General features: G+C 41.3%; 1 protein-coding gene across 1 annotated transcript; it reads right to left on the bottom strand.

Annotated features, from left to right (window-relative positions):
- Window positions 1-6,284: 6,284 nt before the first annotated feature.
- gucy2d (guanylate cyclase 2D, retinal) lies at window positions 6,285-16,422 on the bottom strand. The gene is made up of 18 exons (XM_071901041.2): window positions 15,540-16,422; window positions 15,048-15,349; window positions 14,308-14,680; window positions 14,080-14,173; window positions 13,861-13,972; window positions 13,609-13,728; window positions 13,363-13,443; window positions 12,672-12,848; window positions 12,420-12,576; window positions 12,173-12,322; window positions 11,120-11,268; window positions 10,839-11,002; window positions 8,916-9,108; window positions 8,384-8,558; window positions 7,523-7,621; window positions 6,749-6,843; window positions 6,562-6,647; window positions 6,285-6,369 (listed from the first exon to the last, which is right to left on the bottom strand). Exons 1-18 carry the CDS (start codon window positions 16,420-16,422, stop codon window positions 6,285-6,287), a joined length of 3,495 nt encoding a protein of 1,164 aa, XP_071757142.2.
- Window positions 16,423-22,329: the final 5,907 nt, after the last annotated feature.

Below are 22,329 nucleotides of genomic sequence, written 5' to 3'. Positions count from 1 at the left end.
CACATAATGAGTATTGTTGCAATATTTGTATCAGTTTTCATTAGGCACTCACGTATCACTTATGTGTGTTATTTGTGACATAGCAGTGAAATAATAGTATCAATTAGCCCAATTGAGTGTACGTTTCAAAATAAAAGAACCCCGGCCAGAAAATGACTGTTGTGTGTCTTGTCTCTTATCTGTCTCTTATTTACCAAAACGTGCCTGTATCATTTTTCCTGGTTCACTATATCTTCATTTCTTGTTTGCACATTACAGCTGGATTGCATCTGGACTATGCAGAATTACAGTCAAAAAGCGAGCCTGATCAGTTCCATATCTGGTTTTGAAGATCTGATAGCAATGCGTCCAGACTTGTATCCTGGCATGATGAGCTGAAAAAATGGCTTTAAATGACAAGTGCAACCATAGCTATGTTTCCTCCTATTTTCTCATAAATCTGAACCAAACATGCCATTAATAAACGTTGAAAAGATACTGTATTGCTCATGTAGTTTGAACAAGTAATATACACCACCAGTATCATTTCTGGTGTAATTTTCTTCAAAAACAATACATGTAAAATATAGTTTCACCATGGCCAGTTCCTCAGCAGTAACATTATCCCTTATAAACAATACAATATTTCAATAACCATGAGCTACACCAAGAACTCCTTGTGGTGTAAAAATAAATCCAATTAATTTTGTGAGTTATTGAACACAACACAGTAAAATACACTATATATAGTTAATTATATATAGTTATATAGTTAACCAGTACAAACTCTATGAAATGGATAGATTCCCTGTCACCATCACCATTCATCAAAGCAAACAATATTGGTAGTCGACTTTTCACTTATGTGTACAAAACAGTGAAAATAAAAAAAGAAGAAGAAAGAAAAACAGAATTAAAAAAAAAGAGTTTTTACTGTCCCACAGCACAAAATGAGCATATATCTGTGGGGGGTTGATAGGGTTGTAGCTCAATACCATCAATGATTACTTCACCAGGTGCAGAGATTTCTGGCTTTCTAAACTCACTTGCCAACCCCGACTCTGTTGTGGAACAAACACTCTCTGTCCGTTAGAGTTTCAAGACACTCACAATCTCCTGATAAGGTAAGTCATGTCATTAGACAACATTGTTTAATTTAGGTTTTGCATATTGTTTCTTCACTGTAAATAGACTTAATCCTTTGTTGAAGATGTAACATTACTGTAGCAGGCATTGCTAGCTGTAGGCTATGTTAGCGGTAACGTTAGTTGTTAAGTTGCAGTAGCGAGAGATTATTGGTGATTTGTTTTCATTTTAAATTCTCAGGTCACTTTTCAAAACTTGAACTGGCTAATGTTTTGTGTTTGTAAGTGTTAAGCTGTATTGTGTTGCTCACTACTGTTGGCTGTCATGTTTGCCAAGATCCTCACAGCTGGCATGCAACTAGCGCTAAGCTAATTTGCACTTGTTTCTTTTGAAATGAGTAGTAATGAGCAATGCGTTTGTGTTCCTTTTTTTAGTAACAAGCCCAACACTGCTCTTAAAAACTACTACTTTAGAGTTATAGGCCTATCACATTATCATTATTGGAATGTATTTGTTTAATATCCCTGTCATCTGTGAAAGGACAGATAACTTAACAGCTCAGTTTTTGTCTTTTTTCTATGTTGAATCCCAGTGGAGAAACTTGATACCAATTTGCCAAATAGCAAACAGCTATTGCTTAGCAACTTTTCAATTGATCAAATTATCTTCACAGCAAACCCAGTTAGTGGTAGAAGCTCTAATAGCCTACGGTACTTCTGTAAGCTGACATTAGTCCTCAGTGCGTTGATGGCACTCATATCTATCCCTGGCAGCAGTGCAGACATGTTCTGCCCATGTTCTGACTGAGATAATAACCTTGATGATGACATTAAAACCAATGAAACTGCTAACAAACTCACTTTTAACAATATTGCCACACCCAATTCACTCACTGCTAACATAGGCCAAGTCAGTGAATGTAAAGATGGAGGACAAGATTCCTTCAAGATGTCTTGACCTAATGTCAAGAATAACTATGATGTTGGATGTCTGGCCTCTAAATTTGTATGGGAGCTTACATTCTGTACAAAACCTTGTCATCTGTCTTGTCATGTGTAAACCCTTGTTAGCATAACCTTAACTTGCTAAGTCGTGGCTTATGGGAATTTGTGTTGGAGTGGTGAGGTACGGCATCCATTGCATTGGAATCTCAGAGTGGTCGTGTTTCAGATATAAGTCACCAAGGAAACAAAGGCAGGCACCGGCAAAAAGTTTTGCAGACCTTAAAGTCACAATGAAACCACATTTTGAGAGCATCTTGCTTCATTAATGTGATGTATTTCCTGTTGAAAGAGGATATTGGGGCAGGACATATTGCAGGGAGGGATCATTCAAAAGTGTAAACCAATGAGATATCAGTTAGGGAGAGAAAGAGTTTTATTTGATGGGAGGGGCAGGATTGTTCATAAGTCTGTGATTGTTTTATTGGTTGGAATTTTTATGTACACCTTCTTGTACACAAAGAAGTCACCAATAAAGCGAAATAGACATTTTTTACTTCAGTGTGACTTTAAGTGCTGGCATATAAAACGCACAAACCAAACACCCTCTTACCAAGCCCCTCCTTACGGCCCACTCCAGACCGTCACGTCTAAGACAAATGTAAGAACGCATAACCTTCACTAAAACCATAATTTATTTACAGAGACACAAGGAGATCACTTTCAAAATGAACAAGATAGTCAGTTTCATTTCAATCAAATCTATCTATTTGGCAAAGAGATTAAAAACCTATAGAAAGCAGGCCCTATGCACTATAATAACCCCTTTTGTCCTGTAGAGAGAACCATCACAGACAGATTCAGAGTTTCCCCTACGCTCTTGATCTTGATCCAGAATCCCGTGTTTCCCTCTACATCAGGGGTTTAATCATGCTTGAAGACCCAACACTGGTGCTAACACTTAAAGGAATAGTTCACCCAAAAATGAAAATTCTGTCATCACCTACTCACCCTCATGCCAAATGAAACACCGGTGAAATTTGTTAGTCCATATAACACACAGGGAGGTTGCCAGCACAACTTCGTAGCAGCCTTCTCCAAAACAACAGAAGTCAATGGGGACCAGTTCTTTAGAGTTCCAAAACAAAAACAGCCAAACAATCACACTGTGAATAGAAAGACCTATACACCATTATTTGTTGCAAATCAATCAGCTGTAGTTAAGATTTGCACTAAATTATGGTGTAAATATAGGTCTTTTTGGAACTCTGAAGAACTGGTCCCCACTGACTTCAGTTGTTTTGGAGAAGGTTGCTATGGAGTTGTGCTGGCAACCTCCCTGTGTGTTAAGGCCCTGACACACCAGGCCGACGGTCGGCCGTCGGGCAATGTCGGGCCGTCGGTAAGCGTCGGTGTCCCTAGTTTTTGCGGTGTGTCCCGCACCGTCGGCACTAGTCGGACCCTGTCGGCGTCTTTTCGGCCGATTGAGCATGTTGAATCGGCGTCGGAGCCGTCGGTGAGAGAGATCACTCTGATTGGTAGTTCGTGTTTTGCCTCTGGATGATTGGACTGATAAATTCCTTCAACATGTGGAACTGAACAGGAAAGAGCCGAGCGAAATTTTTAAAATCGGAGGTTTCATTTATCTCCAGCTCTCGACACAGGTTCGGGAAAGCCCCTTGAGCCTGTCGCTGGAGTAACGTTATTCATGATTTCACCCATTTAGTGCAGTTTCTCCTTATTTTTCGCCTCCGCCTCTTCCTTTCTTCTTCCACAACCAAAAGACCAAGGGCTGACAACGCCAGTGCCATTTGCAACTTCTTATCAGACATAAGGTATGGAGAGTTATTTCCCCTCACGCAGGCGCAGAACGTACGTGCTAGTTGGCCGTCGGCTGTAGTCTTTGCGGTGTGTTCAAGTGCAACTTTTTGGACCAGACGCAGGCGACGTGAGGCGACGCAACAGTCGGCCTTCGTCGCCGCTGGTCCTTTGAAGTCGGTTTGGTGTGTCAGGGCCTTTATATGGACAAACTTCACCTGTGTTTCAATTGGCATGAGGGTGAGTAGATGATGACAGAATTTTCATTTTTGGGTGAACTATTCCTTTAATGGTGTGAAAGATGAAGTCACCAGATGTCCGTTCTTTTTCTATATGCTGAGCAACTGTAACAAGTCGGCTTGTATTCAAAGCGGTCGGCAGTGTGCTCGCCAGGGAGAAATTGTCCGCAGCCTAACTTTTGAGCAACATCTCTCGTCGGAGGCAAATCACATCCTGACATTGCCTGTCCTATTGTTGCTTCAATATTAGTGCTGCGGCTAGCAATCAGTTAGCCAACAGAAAGCGAGTGAGCAATGTGGTAGCTTGCTTTTTGAATGCATTATGATGGATTTAAAGACTCAGACACAGACAGACATTTTCCCCTAGAAGATGGCGATATACACTAAAAGGCTCCATCTGCCGAAGCACATTACAGGAGACGATCATTTCGGTCAGTTGACTCAGACATGCTATTCTACATGTCAGTGCAGATACACTGTATGTCATAAGGATTAGTTCTTCCCATTGCTGTCCCATTAAGACTCTGTTGACCGTATATATTCAACCATGCATGCAGCACATTTCAGTAATAGGCTACATATCAGTGGAACCATAGTCCAGCCATGTTAATGTTCGTCAGGGATGGTTGTACTTCAGCCTTAGGTCTATGTTTTGGTAGAAAATGACATCACATAATGTTAAAACCAATACACAGGTCATTAAAAATGAATACTTACAATCATAACATCAGTAGGGAGAGATACATAGATGTACATCACAAGTTTTAAAGAACAATACCGGCGTTTTTGACATGTGGGTCCCATGTCATTCTTTTTGAATTAATTATATGTCATTAATTGTGCTGTAGGAGTTAAGTGATTATTCCCAGTTTTACAGATTACAGATTCTTTTGGCCCCAAGTTACTTTCCAGTTTGTTGTCAAAAGAGCAGCTTCAGGTTACGTTCAGATTGTTAAGGTTCACGAATATTGATCGAACTGTCTGAGATCATTGGAACAACTTATGTCAATTCTGTTTTGGAGTGCAATTTTGTTTAGTGCTAGACTTTCAGAGACACTGGAAGTCCATGGCAGTGATAAATGAGAATCAAACAGACAAATCAATCGAGTCAATCGACAATCAAATAGACCTATCTCAATAATGGAATAAGATGCTGATTAGGGATCTGAGCTAAATCTGATTCAGGCAAGAATAAGAGACTCAGTAGCCAAACAGATATTGTCTTTAATCTTCAATCTATTAATAATCTAATCAAATATTAAATAAATAAAATAGATGCTTTGTTTGACATATTTTGCTGATATTTTGTTGATATTTCTCAGTTCTCAGCCAGTCATTAAGTATGTGTGATTCATCGTAGTGCGACATAATGCTTTTACAAAAACAAAAATCTCAGCTACCCTTAACCTGAATTACCTACCCAGTGCCTTCCTGCTGCTTATAGTAGTGTGAAATTATATTAATTCTATGTTGTGTTGTTGTAAAATACTAATGATTTGAAAGTGAGTGCAAAATAGATACCTACTCCATTATACTTGAGATGAATAGTCAAGTAATAATAGTTTCCAACTGTGTGTGTTCATGATAAAATCTCTCCAACATTTCTACAAAGTATAAAGGACAGTACAAATACATACAGTACATTGAATATATTACACAATATTGTGATATTGTGAAAGTCCATCACCATCCATTCTTGTAAAGCGATTGCTGTCTATTACACATTTTGCATTTCATATAGCTGTAATTCGACCTTGGTTTACATATATAAGCTATGTGCACGCTAATTTCAGTATGTCCAGACAGTCAGTGTTGAGTTGTGTAACAAATATCATATATGGAAAAGCTCTTTGATTTTGTCTTATTTTTGTAATTTGGAGCCAGGGTTTATCATGGTGGGGGAGTGGTAAGACTATGATACAACAGTATGATAATCTCCAACAAAGATTATTTTAGTGTAGAGGAGGTTTTGGCAAACCCAGACAGGGTACATGTCCATGTCCCTGTTGTGGGATTTAGTGTAAGAAACTGGACATTTGAAGTTTAGCACAAATCATGGTGTTGAATCTTGTTGACAAATTATAGGTGTTGCATGTTGCACAAGCTGATCATTATTCCCCTTTCCTTCACACATCTATCCATTCATTCATTCACTGAAAAACAAAGTTGCTTGTGGAAACTATCAATTCTCAATTCTGGGACATCAACCAAAAGCACCAGGCTAGCCCATCTTCTTCTGCCGATCCAGGAACTTTTGCCTTCTGTCTACAGGTATCTCCTCCAAAGTGATGCCATGATTGCTTGACCTGTAATGACAAATAAAGCTTTTCATTTGATCGGGACACAGAGCAGAAAGCAATATACATACAAATGGCCAACAGGTCCTTAGTTTGCATCACGTTATGCTGCAAGAATCCCCACACATTAGCTAATGTAGTACAGAGGTCAAACCAGGCAAATCACATGTAGCGGAGTGAGACAACAACATGTGCCCTTACCCCGGTGTAAGGTCTGGTGGTATGGGCAGAGGCTTCCCGTAGTCACTCCTCCCTACCAACCAATACGTGTTCTCAATCCCTTTTCCCTGAAATAGAAATGAATTATCCGCATTCATTAGCCAACACAAGTCCATAGCTGGGTTCACTGCACATCTTCTGTATATCTTGTGTGAATGTGTTTATTCACCTTCAGCTCTGTCAAGCCTCTGACGTCAATTTTGTAGCCCAGATTCAAGGTCTTCAGGACATCAACTGTGCTTTGGTTGACATGGATTCTGTAAGCTATGACAACAAGCAAAGACAAAACTTTTACACAATGAATTTGCTTCAGCAATAGATAAACGTCTCAAGTCTACATTTGCCTTTAAACTCGCTCTGCACTGTTACTTGAGAAACTAGGAAAGGCAATACAATTGAGTTGCTATTTATATATAAAACCACTTGGTGGCAGTAGACAGGTCATTATTGCTTTTCCCTCCCCTAGCAAGAAAATAAATAGACACTCTCTAATTGCCAGGCAATGGTAATTGAAATATATCAAAGGGGACTCAGCTGAAACTGCCATTTATCAAATAAAAGATGATTAGTTTAATTTCTTATGGTATTATTTTTTGGGAGCACCATCAAATGTGTCTCATTTACATTCCTCAACTATGAGTAAAGTGTAGGCTACTACAGTATCATTTAAGTACAATAGTTTCTATTTAAACAGCATGGAAAGGGTAGCTGGGGCAAACTTGGTCATGGAGGACATTTACATCAAAGCTTGAATTTGGCCACTAATTCTGCTGATAGTCTTAAAGGATTAGGAAGGACTGCTCACTTAAAACCCTGTTTAGCCTCTAGCTTCGTGCACACAAACTGCCATACACCTGTCCTTTCAACCAGTACACTGTAAAAAAAAAAAGAAGAAAAAAAAGGATTTCTGTCAATTCTGTGTATTGATCTGCCAGGTACTCACGCAACCCTGTGGACTCCATTCGAGATGCTGTGTTGACAGTGTCTCCGAACAGACAGTACCGAGGCATCGTAAGACCCACTACTCCGGCTACAACTGGGCCTGGAAACACAGATACACATAGCATGCGCATGCACACACACACACACACACACACACACACACACAGGCGCACGCATAAGAGCAGAAAGTCCTGCTTTCAGTAGGAAGTCCCTCCTTATATTCAAAATCATTTTGTGTGTCAGATTTAGACATTTTGGCATGCGAACACTGACTGTAACTCTGAAGACTCAGTAGTCAGTAATATTGGTTATAATGTCAGTAGCATACATTCTAGTAAACTGACGATTTACTAGTGGTTTACAATGATATATGGATTTTATGGATATATATTTTTTTTTTCAATAGATGTAAAAGACATAAAAGCTATGCTCTTACCACTACTGTGTAATGCCTTTATTAATTTATAGAATGGAGTGAGGAGAAATACAGTACACAGTGTCTAATTGGATGACGGAGCTCTAAGTGGATAGCATTTCACAGTTCCAGGAATATGTTCCAGACAAGGATTAGGTAAAAATACCTCCTTGCCTTTAGCAGCCTGTGATGCCGTACTCTCAGGCCTTCCAATGCAACAAATTCACTTGTATTCACTCTAAAATGCAGTTTGGTTTTATTTCACACCAAAAGACTCTCAAGTTCTGTTCTGTTTTTATATACCTGTCCTTTGAGAATGACACGTGCATGTGTGTGCACATGCACGTGTGCCTCTAAAAGTGTGATATTAATTAATAAGAATTATGACTATATCATGATGGTTTGAGCAGCTTATCATTGCACAAAGAGGATGGATAGACTGCTCACCAGAGTGCAGGCCAATACGGATCCTGACTTTTAATTCAGGCATGTGCCTCATCTTGAAGGTGGAGATACAGTGGAGAATGTCAAGAGACATGTTCGCCATCTCAGCTGCGTGGCGGTTGTCGTTGCGGGTTGGGACTCCTGAGGCTACCATGTAGGCATCGCCGATAGTTTCCACCTAAATTCCATCAAGAGTTGGACACACACTTTCACACATCAGCTCCCATGAGCCCACTGAGGGGCAATGTGATATTTTTCCTCAATCGTTCAACATGTTTCTCTATGGAAGGGACATTTATATATGAATAATGGTAAAAAGTTGGAATGCACTAGTAGCTACCAAAATAAAGAAATCTTTAAGCAAATAGGGGACACAACATGTATTGAAATCAAATGGGGTTTGTAGAGCTTGGACTTGAACTTCTATCATTATGCCACCCCTAACTAGAATCAAAACTAAATAAAAACTAAACTAAAACTACTAAAAAATATCACAGTATAGTGTAATTTACAATGCAACATCCTCCTCACTCACCTTGTACACATCATGTAGCCCGATGATGGCATCAAAGAGCGTGTAGAGGTCATTGAGTAAGTCCACCACCTCGATGGGCTCGCTCAGCGCTGAGATGGTCGTGAAGCCCACGATGTCGCTGAAGTACAGGGTGACCTCGCTGAAATGCTCCGGTTTGACGGGCTTGCCTGTCTTCAGCGATTGGGCCACAGACCTGAGGGGTGAGTGGAGGGAGGAAGAAGATGAAGATGGGGACCCCGGGGCGCTGACAGACACAGCACCTTTCTTCTCACAACAACTGCTTAAAGCAATATTTCACTTTAAAGCATTTTCACTTTTCAGCACACACACTTATATGGATATTCAGGAGCCGGCCCCCCTCTAATCCTATGGATCTGATGCATTCAGGCTTTACTCCCCAACTATCATTAGTGATCACTGCAAATAGGCGACTTCTTTAAAAGTATGACCCAGACACAGTATAATTATGATAACACAGAGCAGTGATGGCATGGTGGTCTATTAGGGAGGTGAATCTCTCCTTAGACCAATCTAATATGAGTCTCAGTAGGTAGCTGGCAATTCAGTACAGGAAAGATATCTTTGATACAACTGCATTCATTTTTTAGTCAATATGATTCAATACGATGCAATCTGATTAGATTAAATGCCACGAAGAGCAGTGCAGAGTTTAATTGTTATGATGTCCCTATTTTGAATCTGTTAGGACTCGTGGTAATCAAAAAATAATCATGTGAGAATAACCAGCTGTGAGACTGAAATGTCAATGTTAGCATGATAATGTCATTAGCATTATATGTGGGCAAGGCACCTGTGTAAAATAAATGAAATTTCAGACCAACTGCACATTGTATTGTGACACATAATGTAATGTTTGATATTTCTCTGGAGCCTGACAACATGAATGAACTTCTCAATGCCTCCACATTTTACATTCTTTCAGCGATGGGGAAATTTGACCCACTGCCAGAAATATGACAATATTCCATTCCACCACACCAACAAAAAAAAAAGAAAAAGAAACAAAGGACTGGGCTAATTACTCCTTATAAGATACAGTATGCAAGTAGAAACACTGTCAGTGTGATGTTTCTGTAAATTAGTGTGAAAAAGATGAGAATAATTGTCATCAGGAGCAACCAAAATCTACAAAAGATTTTAATCATGTCGCTTGACGGCATCAAATGAGTTTGAATGCATGATCACTTCCAAATTGTTGCTTTAAGCCTTCAAGTGATTCAAGGAATATTGCCACATTGAGTGAACACAGCATAAACTACAGTCACATTCTGGTAGTTGTAGCAGAATGTGACACGGAGGGAGAGAGAAAGATGTAAAAGGAAGGAACATGAGTAAAGAAATCAATATTCACTATTCTGACTGAGTTGAATCCAGTTTCCCTTGTCAAAAGATGACCAATACAATTAGTTAATGATCCTTCACAACTTTCCACAATTCCAGATTATTGTTACATCCCTATGAATAGTAGTTAGAGCGACCCGGTTTAAAGGCCCAAGTCGGTAAATGTCCACCCTGCTGAAGTGTCCTTGAGCAAGACACTGAATCCCTACCGGCTCCACAGCTGCTGCTCTGTAGCTGAACATGACCTCTGACCTCCCAGCAAAAAGGGAATTCCCTAAGTGGATCATTGAAGTATCACAGTGTTATTGTTTATATTACTTGGATATACCTTTCCTTGTTTGTAGATGTATTAAAAAAATGTTTTTTAAACAAGGTTACAAAATGAACATGAGGAAATGGTGCTCGCTACAGACCTCCACAGGCGGTTTTGTTAGTTGCTCATCACTTTCAATAGATGTTTGTACAGAAAAGTGAAATACCAGTCGAGCATGACGTAATTATAATTCACAACAGGGATGTACAAAGCCTATAATGCGCCAATGCAAGTTGCAAGACACTCACTTGGGCAACATCTGAGCCACCAGATTGTCTGTCTTATGTCTCTCCACCTCCAGCTCCTCTGTCCTCTCTCTGATCAGATCCTCCAGGTTAGAGGAATACTGCTCCAACATGCGCAGCATGGAGTCAATGATGTTGGTCTTCTTTCCCTTGGTTATACTCTTGAACTGCGTGAAACAGGGAGGTGTGCATCCAAGAAGAGGAAGAGGAAAGCCATCTTTAGTATACTGCTGTGGTAGAGCCATAGATAAGGACTAGAACTGGATCATCATGTGTTTTTATACCTGTTTGAAAATCTCCTCAAAAGAGGGTCTCTTCGCTGGCTCTTCGCTCCAGGCCTGTTTCATAACCTGAATCACGTCCAGTGGGGCCTCATCCACTGACACAACAGGCCGACACAGAGGAGGAGGCGCTTTGATCTTGCTGATAATCTCTGTCAGTGCACACACACACACACACACACACAAGCAGTCAAACATGCATAACAATAGCAATGGTTGTACTTTATGCCTACCATACACTAGAAGACTTTGAAAAGACTTTTAAAAGACTAAAGTCTGACGCCCTTTCACATCCAGCTCACATCTAAAGACAATGTGTCATAAGTCACTGAGTTTTTAGTCACAGATTATAAGATTTTGCAAAGACTGCCTACCATACACTAGAAGACTTTGTCATTGAACTTCACTATTTGCATGAGCCAAGACTAAAGACTTCCGATAATATTAAACATGTTTGATTTTATCGGAACATCAAGACGAGAAAAAGACTGACTTAAGACAGCTCGGACAGAGTTTTCTGACCACCTTACACCAAATGATCAAGATGACGGGAGCGCGCCACAACTCTAGCAAAACACTCATGATTTTATTCCGACATTGGAAATTTGTCTGCGACAGTGAAATCGCTTGAAAAGTCGTTTGGTGTAAGGTCGCCATTAGTTGCAAAGAGAAATTTTAAGTTTTCTTCTGATGTGCGGCCAATTTTGTCAGTGGAATACGAATGGCATTGAGGATATAAAAGGAGGTATAGCTTAACATTTTCAGCAACAATTGTGTGTCAGATACATAAAATGGGTGATGTTCAAAAATTCATGTACTCATGATAACCATGTTATTATCCCAACATGTCAGTCAGTGGGCAGGCAACATAAAGGAGAGGATGGTGGCAGTTAGTGTCATGCAGGACATCTTTAGAGGGACTGTATACAATGTTTAATAGCATACACAGATGTGCCACAAAGATTTTAAATATAAATAGGTCTTTTGCACATAGTTCCAGTAAAGCTGTCGTTCGTTGTTACCATGCCATAGGATTAGTAATGCCATATCTCTCACCCTTGGGAGGCATGTCCAGCATGCAGAAAGGAGCACAGCGGGAAATGACCTCCTGCATGATGATGGAGAAGCTGTAGACGTCGCCGTAGAAAGTGCCCCTCCTCCTCAGACTCGAGTCTCTCAGCAGCTCAGGAGCCGTCCACAGCAGATCTTTTTGGACATATGAAGCACAACTATAAGTAATCAAAGACATGTACATGTTCAAAAAAACATACTAAATCATTAGCCTGAGGATGGATCAACTTACCCTCGGGCTTTTCCTCATCTACGTTAATGCTCTGGGTGATCAAGATTTCATTGAACCCATAGTCAGTCACCTTCAACACGAAGCGCCCGTCCACCACACAGTTACGGGATTTGAGCCGCCCGTGGATGATGTCACGATTGTGCAGGTACTTCAATCCCTGAGAAAAGAGTTTGTATGAAATATGTGAATGATGATGACAAAATGGCAAAGTGGGTAACGAGACGTGAGGAGGTAATTTTGTCTCTGTCTTACCCGAATCAGATCCATCATCAAAGAGGACTTAAACATCCAGTCAAGGCGCACTTCCTCATTGTTGAGCAGGTCCTCCAGGCTGCCCCTGGAGCAGTGTTCAGTCACAACGGCAAAGATCCCAGAATCGAAGAACAGTCCCAGGAACAGGTTGAGGTTCTCATGCCGCATGTCCCGGAGCTGAGAGGGAGATAGTTGAAACAGTAAGGCTGTGGGCCGTCATGTCATTGCAGGTGGAATATCGCTCAATTTCAGAATCAATATGTGATTGCTGTGGTCAGGGACAGTGCCTTCAATATTTTTGAACGTGGAAATCTGTTTTTTGCAATTCAAATTCAGATGGACAATACTCCTAATTTAGTCTAGAACTGCTCAATAAGTGGGAGGCTAATTGGTGCACTCAGACTGCTTAATAAGGTTTATTTTCACATAAATGGTCAGCACATTTCCCTTGGGCCTCTGACAGTCATCTTTTCCACTTTCTCTAATTCAATGTCAATAGTGTAATCACAGAATAGGACAAAACTGTTGTCTGTGGTTTCTGGCTATGATGGACAGTCAGCGTTTGCTAATACAGATTGATCTGCCCTTGGCCAATGAAAACAACATATTTGAATACTAAAATTCAGTAATGTTCCCTTTGTGTGAGGACAAATTCACCCATTACATGACATTCCCTCACACATTCACTTACCTTGACAAAGACAGACTCAGTACCACCATTGACACCTGACACTGCTCCATTGGGGCATTTCTTCAGCCAAACCCAATCGCCCTAGGAGAGAGTATGACAGATTTTGTGCATAGGCTACCCAAAATGGCCAGAGGCAAAAGCACCAAAATGGTAAACATAAGTCATGCAACAGTGTACGGAGTTATATGTTTTAGATGAAGAGTGAGATGAAGACTAATTTGGCTGTACGTGATAGATTTGCCTCACCTCAAAAACAGCAACATTTGAGCTGTCTGGTGTGGAGGCCAGGTAGCTGCGCCCAGACACCGTTTGGCGAGGCGTCTTCATATCCAGCTGGCTTTTCATCACACTTTCTTCATTTAGCTTCTGCTCACAGACCCAGTTCAAGAGGAGAGGGGGTCAGCTTAGACTAGATAATCTTTTACAGGTAAGTGACTCTCACTCAACACATACTTGCTAAGTACTGTATGCGTGTCAGACATTCAACAGAGAACTGACCCGTTTGCTGACTTGGGTGTTGATGAAGACCAGGTCATCCAGGGTCAGGACTACCTTCGTTGACCCACTGCCACCACCACCTCCTCCAAAGCTGAACCTGACCTTACCGCCTCTCCTGGATAGACCAAAAATACGATCAAAAGAGTTTCTAAAAAAACGCACACAGCTGTATTATGGTCAGGTGGGCCAGGTTTTGAAGACACAACACTGATATCCTACTTTACATACTTGAGACGGTAGAAGAAGAAAACTCCACATCCAGCCAATGCAACGAACAGAAGGAAAAGAAAGAAGAGAGTGACTGAATCCATTCCTTTGGGGATAAAGAGAAGAGCACAAGGAGAGAAAGTATGAATCTATGTGTGATAGACAGTTGACAGAATACAGCAATACACACCATACCAACAAATACATATTTCCTTGTCATGACATAACTAGTGCACTCACCCCCACTACAGGCAAAGTATGGGCTGAACCAGCAGCTTGAGTCGGTGTAGGGCGTGCTGCCTGCAAAGTGGATTGAACGACCAAGGTATTTCAAGCCCCCCAATATGCCATTTGTATGGACGGCCTCCAGAGCATGAGTCGAGTAGAGAGTGGCGCCGATGCCACTGTAGTCCAGCACCACGTAGCGTGCCTGCATGCCTTCTCCATTTTTGCCAGCCTGCAAGGGCTGGTTGAAGCCTTCGAATTTGAAGCCACCCTCACTACTGCCCAGGATCTCTCCAGTCACCCAGCGGCCTCCTTTCTGGCGGGCCTGCTCCGCAGCCATGGCTGTGTAGTACAGCATGTTGTAGATGGTGCCGAAGAATGGAGACACCTAGCAGAGGACACAGCAGTGGTGATGAGCTACTGATCTGACAGGCCAACCAACCAAGAACCAACCAAATGGGCTGCATTTTTCAACATGTGGTTGTAATTAAATTTAAAACACATAGGGTTTCAATACATGAGAGGACGTCATCTGTTGTGAAGTACATATATAAATATATATACATGAATATCTCACATGTGTGAAGAACCTAGGCCAGCAAAACCAGAATAATCTTTTAAATCATTTCATTAAACACTGTTTTTAATTAATGTCTGACATTTTTATTGTATATCTTATTGGCTTCTTGTTCTTCCGCTCCTTCTTAGCTCCTACTACATTTATGCTATGGAGCAAGTGTTGCCCACTGTCTCACCTGCTCTGGTGGGGTGCTGCTGCGGATTTCATAGCTGTTCTGAGCGTCTTTGAAGGCCTCGTAGAAATTGCGCTCCCCGGAGTCCATGGTGACGGTGAGGACCCCGTCATAGGCTTTCCGTAGCTTGGTGTCATTGCCCAGCATGTAGTAGGATGAGTTCTTGTAGGGCAACGAGTAGAGGAGGGTGTCATAGGGGATGAATACGTAGCCACGGTCGATCATACGCATGTCCACGGCTTTGGTCAGAAGACGGTGTTGGGCCTCACCACCGATCAGAACAGAAGACATGCACATGATGATCACTGCAGAGAGAGGAGGGTGAGAGGGAGCGAGTGAAAGGGTGAGCAACAAAAGTTAACTAATTTAGTTGCATGTTGAATAAGGCTGAGGAGGATGCCTCTACTGTCAGTGTTTTCAGAAGTTTTTGTTTCACATTTCAAACATCCTTACATCTCATTCAACACACGCACAGACACACGCGTACATACACACCTCTGACCCGGTCTGCTTCCCGCACTTTCGCCAGCGCTCTCTGAGGCCCATCCTTGTCGGCCTCCATAGTGACCACAGTGCTGACCTGCAGGCCGAGGGCCCTTAGTGAGGAGGCCAGCTCATGTCCAGTGGATTCCCACAGGTCCATCTCCTCTGAGATTATGGCTACGTGGGCCCAGCGGAAGTAACGCAACACAGAGAAAAGTACCTGGGAGGACAGTGGCAGCGGCCGCAAGAAGGTGGGGTACATCCCTCCTTTTTCCATGTTGGGTTTCAGGCAACTCCAGGACAGAATTCCAGTATCCCATTCTTTTGCGAACAGAGCGGCTGAGGAGCAGTAGCCTGGGTTGGCCGGGCCCAGGAAAGCAGCACCGTAGCCTTCCAGCTCAGCAAAGCGAGCGAGGGCACGGGACGACTTGCAATCCTCGCTGATCAGTGTGTAGTCGTACCAGTAGCCTTTGTTGAGGTAGGGGTTCTTGTTGATGCGGCTGGTAGCAAGGCGGGCTGCCAAGTCAGGGAGGGCTTTGGAGTACATGGGGTCACATGTCCAGGGTCCAATGAGGGCCACCTTGAACGTGGCTCCCCAGGCTTCACAGGGAAGATAGGAGACCATGAAAAGGGGGAGAATCAACCAATTCCCCCACCAGCTTTTGGAGCGTAGCGCAGGGGGTGATGGTAAAGGTGTTTTTGATGATGATGATGATGGCGACGATAATGACGATGATAATGATGATGATCTAAACGGACAATGCCCACAATTGTTTAGTGAGTCTGTTACAACTGTCCGCGTATGTCTTTTTCTCTCCACTTTTCCTGACTCCCGTTGCCATCGTGGGTGGTAGGAAAGGTTGTGCAGAAAGCGAGGGTCTCTGTGACTTGCCATTTCCTCGCACAGCTATTCTGCTGCTGAGACACAGAAGAGGAGTGGAGAGTTTATGGTGATTAGGTTGACAGAGTGTGTCTTTGTGGATGGGATTGTCTCCCTTGGCACTCAATAGGACTCTAGCCCAAAGCTGGCCAGGTGACCACAGGACTCCAAGCCATCACTGCCTCCAAAAAAGATAAGAAAAACAGTGCAAAGAAGTCAGACATTTTGTAATATATCACAAAATTGTTTTCCATATACTTAACATGTACTACAAAAATGATCTGGGTCAAGTGGGCATATGGACTCACAGAGGGCCTCTATGTCAACAGCAAATAATGGAAATACTATATGTCTGTACTTAGTTTTGTGTATTTTGTGATATGCATTTCTGGGAAGAAAAACAAATTTCTTGCAATGTAATTTGTAACCGGATTCTTGAATTTTGAGACATCAATTTCATATTTAGGGTTTGATTATTTATTAATTTTGATACATTTGCAGATGGGCCATTTCTCATTTGTAATTATATAGATTTTGATGTATTTTTACCCATCTACGTGTGCCTCCCAAATTCTGCGAAAGCCATCTCAGGGATTAATCAGCCTCCAGGAATAGGGGATAGGCATGATCCCTGACCTCAACTTGCATCTTGAGAGCTATTTTGTTCAACAGAATGTGATGTTGAATCTCATCAGCATCCATCTGTCTGACCAGGCCATGGTACCCAGAGTGCCAGTGCCGTGCCTTGTATCAAGAATTAATGACATGTGTGTGGCAAGCTGATTAGCTGGGCCAGGACATGGAGTTTATAAGCCTTTCTTAGTGCCAAGTAATGTGGAGCTAAATCTGCCATTGATATTTCTATCTGGTCTTGATATCTCATTCTCCAACTTAAGTCAATCTCTTTAGATCTTCTCCACTCTGATTCTTGAAACCAGCACAGAAATATCTCAAGATTAAATGATTATTTTATTTTTATCATGAGATAGATGGGAGTCAGACTGGTCTATGGCTCAAAATTAGGCACTTTGGTGCTCAGTGACTAGGAGTCATATTAGGACACAAGCAAAGGTGACACAAGCAAATTTCTAGCATGCATCATACTAGTCCACTTCAATCAACTACAACACTGTTTTATGCTGGCGTGGACTATTTTTTACTTTTTCACACTTAATTCGATCAAACATTTTCAGCACTCTACAGGAGTTTATAATGGGTCAATCAGCAATATTGGCTGCTGTGGGGATTCATCATCATCAGACACTTCCTTTTTTTGAAAAAAACAGTCCTAAAACCATATTTGTAATATATGTACAACCACAGCTAATATTATTTCATTCTGTGTCCAGGGTTATACGTTTTAAGATATTATTTTGCCTCTTTGCAATTATTGACAGTGAGAGCTGGGAAAAGGCCTGACAGGCCTGAACCACCTGCCAGTGTTGAGAGGAAACTCAAGAGCAGCCAATGCTGAAGTCCGAACAATTTAGCACTGCTTCTGAATTATTTGGAAGTTCACATGTCAAAAAGTAAAAATGTTCCACCAAAGTGGAATATTGCTTCATGAAGACAATCAAATAGTTTTAGTCCAATTCTTGACCCCTTATACTGAAAGTATAACATCTAATCCAACTGCAGTCATACTGGAAGACAGAAAAAAAGAGACCAATCTTATTTTTGTTAGTGCACTGTTATCCAAATTATTAAATTGGCTCCTTTTGCATTAAGGCTTTTAGGAAGTCTTTGTGTCCTTTGTCAGAATAAAATGAAGCTGTATTCTGGGGTCAGATCTTACAGGCCAAACATCTGTGGCTTTCATTGATTCATAAATCAAATTTAGGATAACAGAATAAAAAACCACAGAACTTGATCTGAGCTCTTGTCTGCTAGCTGAACTGAATCTAGATAACAGTGAACAGCAAGCCTCCCAAAGTGGCTAATAATGGCAGTGGCTTATCAGTTGCTAATAGGCTAAGAGGAGTACTGAGTAGAGTATTGCATCCCTATTTTGAAGTGCTACTTAAAAAAACAGGTCAAATGATGTTAATCTCTTCAAATCCTTTTCAGTTTTTCATGTAAAGACTAGATTATTTCTGAAGTCTATGCCAAATTCATAGCTTGATGTTTCCACAACGTAGTTCCCATGGTGAATGAATACACTGCAAGTGGTCAGTTATTTGCAGTATTGCACAGACTTTGTCTAAAGAAATAGAACAAACAACTTCTCGAATACTATCCTTAATAGTAATATTAATGAAGAAAATGGTATTTTGCATTTTGCAGATTGAAAAGAAACAATTCTGACCTGGAGCAGTTTGTCTACATGAGAGTCATACTGATGTTGTCCGTCTTTGAAAAGCACCATCCAGATTGCAGGTGGACTGAGTGTACAAACATGTGCAGCAGGAATACTTTTCTTGGGTCTTCTATCAGCAAACAGAAATATATCATAGGTATTCCAAATAGCATGAAAACTTTAAAAACTGTCCATATTATCTCCTCTTGTATCCAAAGTCCTTATTGAAAATAGTAAAAATTAAAAATCTCCACATTTCCAATAGTTTAGTCCTGGTTCTCACTGTCCCTGTTTTGGACTGGGACCTACCCCAAACCACAGAGCAGGGGACAAGGAGGAGCGTGAGAAGAAGCAAACACGATCCAGAGTCTGGATTGGTAAAAAAATAGATCGGCGGAGAGCTGGGGAGATGTAACAGGTGAAGGGAAGGAAAGGGTGGGCCGGGCAGGCAAGCTTTGACTTCTCAACCCTCTTTAGCTTTTAATCCATACTAACGATGTAGGACGCCTGAGAGAGAGTGTGTGTGGGGGAAGGGTGAAGCAGATGAGCAGGTGAAAGTAGGAGTATATTCGCTCTATATGCTCTTGTGTCACAGAGAACGCAGTATGTGACTTTATATACAAAGTCGGTACCAAAGCTGGTGAACTGCACATATAACACTTTATATTCAGTTGAACTACAGCCATAATAGTACAAACTGGGTGAACTGTGATGAGATTGAGAAGGCCGCGTTCTAACTTTGTTTGAACTGGTTTGCCGTCCCTTCTCCTTCTGCCCTTCCACCTCCAGCTCTACCTGCCAACCTCAGAAACCACTGGGATGAGGCTCTGCACTGGTTCAGAGGGGTTACTTCCTCTTCCTCTCTTGGATTACTATTTTCTTGAATGAATAGTCATTTATGTGAGTCTTCGGTATTCCATATGGTTGATGCCACCGGGGCGGAACAAAGAAAACCTTTGCACTGTTAATAGTCCTATACCAATTGCTGATTGCTTAATTTATTGAATTACATGTGATCACCTAGGCCCACAGCTGGTGCAGCGATTCTGCAGCCTCACATAACCCTGCTGGCCATGACTCAAACCCTTCTGGGACCTTCTCTGCTGTCCTGCGCTGTTCCTCATCTTCTTACCACAGTAGCTAGACACGCTAACTGAAATTTATCACAAAAGCCCAAACTCTCCCCACACACTAGTAAAATAGGTCTTTCGTCCCATCAAAGTAAATAATGGATGCTATTCAGTCAATTAGTTTGGATTATATCTGTGGTTCCCAACTTTTTTGTCCTCATTAACCCCAAACTCACCTCTGATAAAATGCCAGAAAATGTTAATGATAAACAATTGCTTTTGTTATTCTCCTACAGATATCTATAAATAATGTAATTACATTTATTTTGCCCCATTTTCTCGAACTCTCTTTAATATGACTCATTTTCCACAAATTTTCGGAGGCTGCGGGCCGCTGCTGACGTCTGTGGAGCCTCTCACCCCTCCTGAGGCTGAGCTGTGGTGTCAGACTGGGAACGACTAGATAATATTCACAGACCAAAGGTCAACATGAACATCTTACATACAGGGAGTGATGCTGATAAAGACATAAGAACTATGACCCAAACCCGAGGGCTGGAAATATCTTGTGGTAAGCTACTAAAAGTCTACTGTTGCCCTTTTGACCTGGCAAAGTACATGGGAGTGTGTACAGTTTACTGCTGTACTACAGCTGGAGCTCCTGGCGAAGTCAGAAGGTTATGGGGGAAGGGCAACTCCACACTTCAAACACTGGCTAAACAGAAGATGCACACAAATAATACAACAAGCACATGCTGTACCCTTTCAATGAGGGCTGTTGAGTTTTATGAATGTGGAGATGTTCTCATAAATATTGCAGAGTGGACATGTGTTTGCGCTTGTTTGTCCTGTCTTGCACATTGATAGCGGCCCTGTTGAAGTAATCAGATTAGTCAGGTGAGGCCCTGCTAAACTGATCTGCTGCCTTCAAGCCTCTTAGTGGCATGGCCAACGGCACTGACAGAGATCACTGCAAAGTAAGGTCAGGCTCGGACATACAGCCGTCCCAACTGAGCAACACAGTGATGAAAGGAGGACAGCTGCACTTTTGACCTATGATTTGGTCATTAGAGTCCTAACTGTAACCCTTATTGATCTCAAGCCTAACCCTGCAACCAAGGAACGAAGCAGCACAAAATATGAGTAATGCTAAGTAGCATATGTATAATGCTATATAATTAGGAGTATAATTAGTATAGATATGTAGGAGTATAATTAGTACATATATACAGTATATGTATAAGCACAAACATATAACTGTGTATATATGTATCACATAGTTCTTATGTCTGTATCAGCATTGCTCTCTATATGTAAGATGTTCACATTGCCCTTTGGTCCATGAATATTATCTCGTCATTCCCACATTAACCCTGATTATACTCCTAATACTCCTAATTGAACATATATTAGTGTATATGTGTAGATATAATTATAATAATAATACATTTTATTAGACTGCACCAAATATTTGATGTTTCACATTGTTGAAAGCCTGTTGGAATGGCACTGTCTTATGCATAAAGAGTCAAATACGTTTTTTTGGACTTGGTTCACAAGTATTTTTTTTTTTAAACTAAAACATAAGGCATTATATGTGATTTGAATTCATTGTGTCAGTGCCTGTAAAACAGCATGATAATACTGACATTTGCTTGGTCACATTACTTGCAAAGCTATACTGGGAGTAGACAATTTATTATTTAACCATCTCTCTTGGAAGTCTTTCCTTTCTCCAGATAAGCTCTTTGTCAGAGTTAATTAATCAAATTGGCGCTACTGAGAAAACGAAAACATGTAGGAACAGCAATAGAGAAGCTTAGACGTTCCTCCTCAGTCACCCCACTAATTGATCATTTGAAGAAATGTGGCAACCTCCGAGAATGACATCATTCAGTCCTCCTGGCCACAGTGCAACGCACACTTAGCGCTTGCTTTGCCTCGTCCTCTTCAGCCAAACTGAGAGCGGTTGCTGAGATGTTTTGAGCTTTGGGTCAAGTGTAATGACATCAGATCAAGAGGCTGACATCTTTAAGCATGAGGTCCATTGATAAGGGGCCTCCATTAGAAGTCAGAGCTGGAGTTGGAGCTTCTGTGTGTAATGTGCGCTACATGAAACATGCTCCAGCCTGTAAAATAAAGATTTAGGATTGGTGTACATAATAAAGCAATTATAGGTATAGTGATTCCATATTATGTTAATTCAAATTATATTTTAGCACACAAACACATGCCTGTTGCATTATTTCTTCCAAGAAAAGGGTTAACTTTCTGAGAGGGGGTGAAGATTAATGCACACTTGACCTACTGTACTTCTTTATTCAGAGGTGTTAGGAGTTAAACAGGGATTGATTAAATGTAAATCCGGCCTCAGATAACATTTATACACACAGCAAGAGGCTAAAAAGGTGTTGCCAGGACTCCAGAGACAGACTGCATCCATGAGGTGAAACAAATAGAACAGCTGTCGTTCCAGTAGAGCATACTTGGAGTTCAGGGGGAAATTATTGGTTAGCAATATAACACTTTACAAACACTCAAACATTCTCCAATTCA

This window comes from Centroberyx gerrardi, chromosome 11 (assembly GCF_048128805.1).
Source record: "Centroberyx gerrardi isolate f3 chromosome 11, fCenGer3.hap1.cur.20231027, whole genome shotgun sequence".
Taxonomy (NCBI): Eukaryota; Metazoa; Chordata; class Actinopteri; order Beryciformes; family Berycidae; genus Centroberyx; species Centroberyx gerrardi.
Note: the sequence above shows the minus strand (reverse complement) of the source record. Positions and strands in the feature narration are given on the sequence as shown.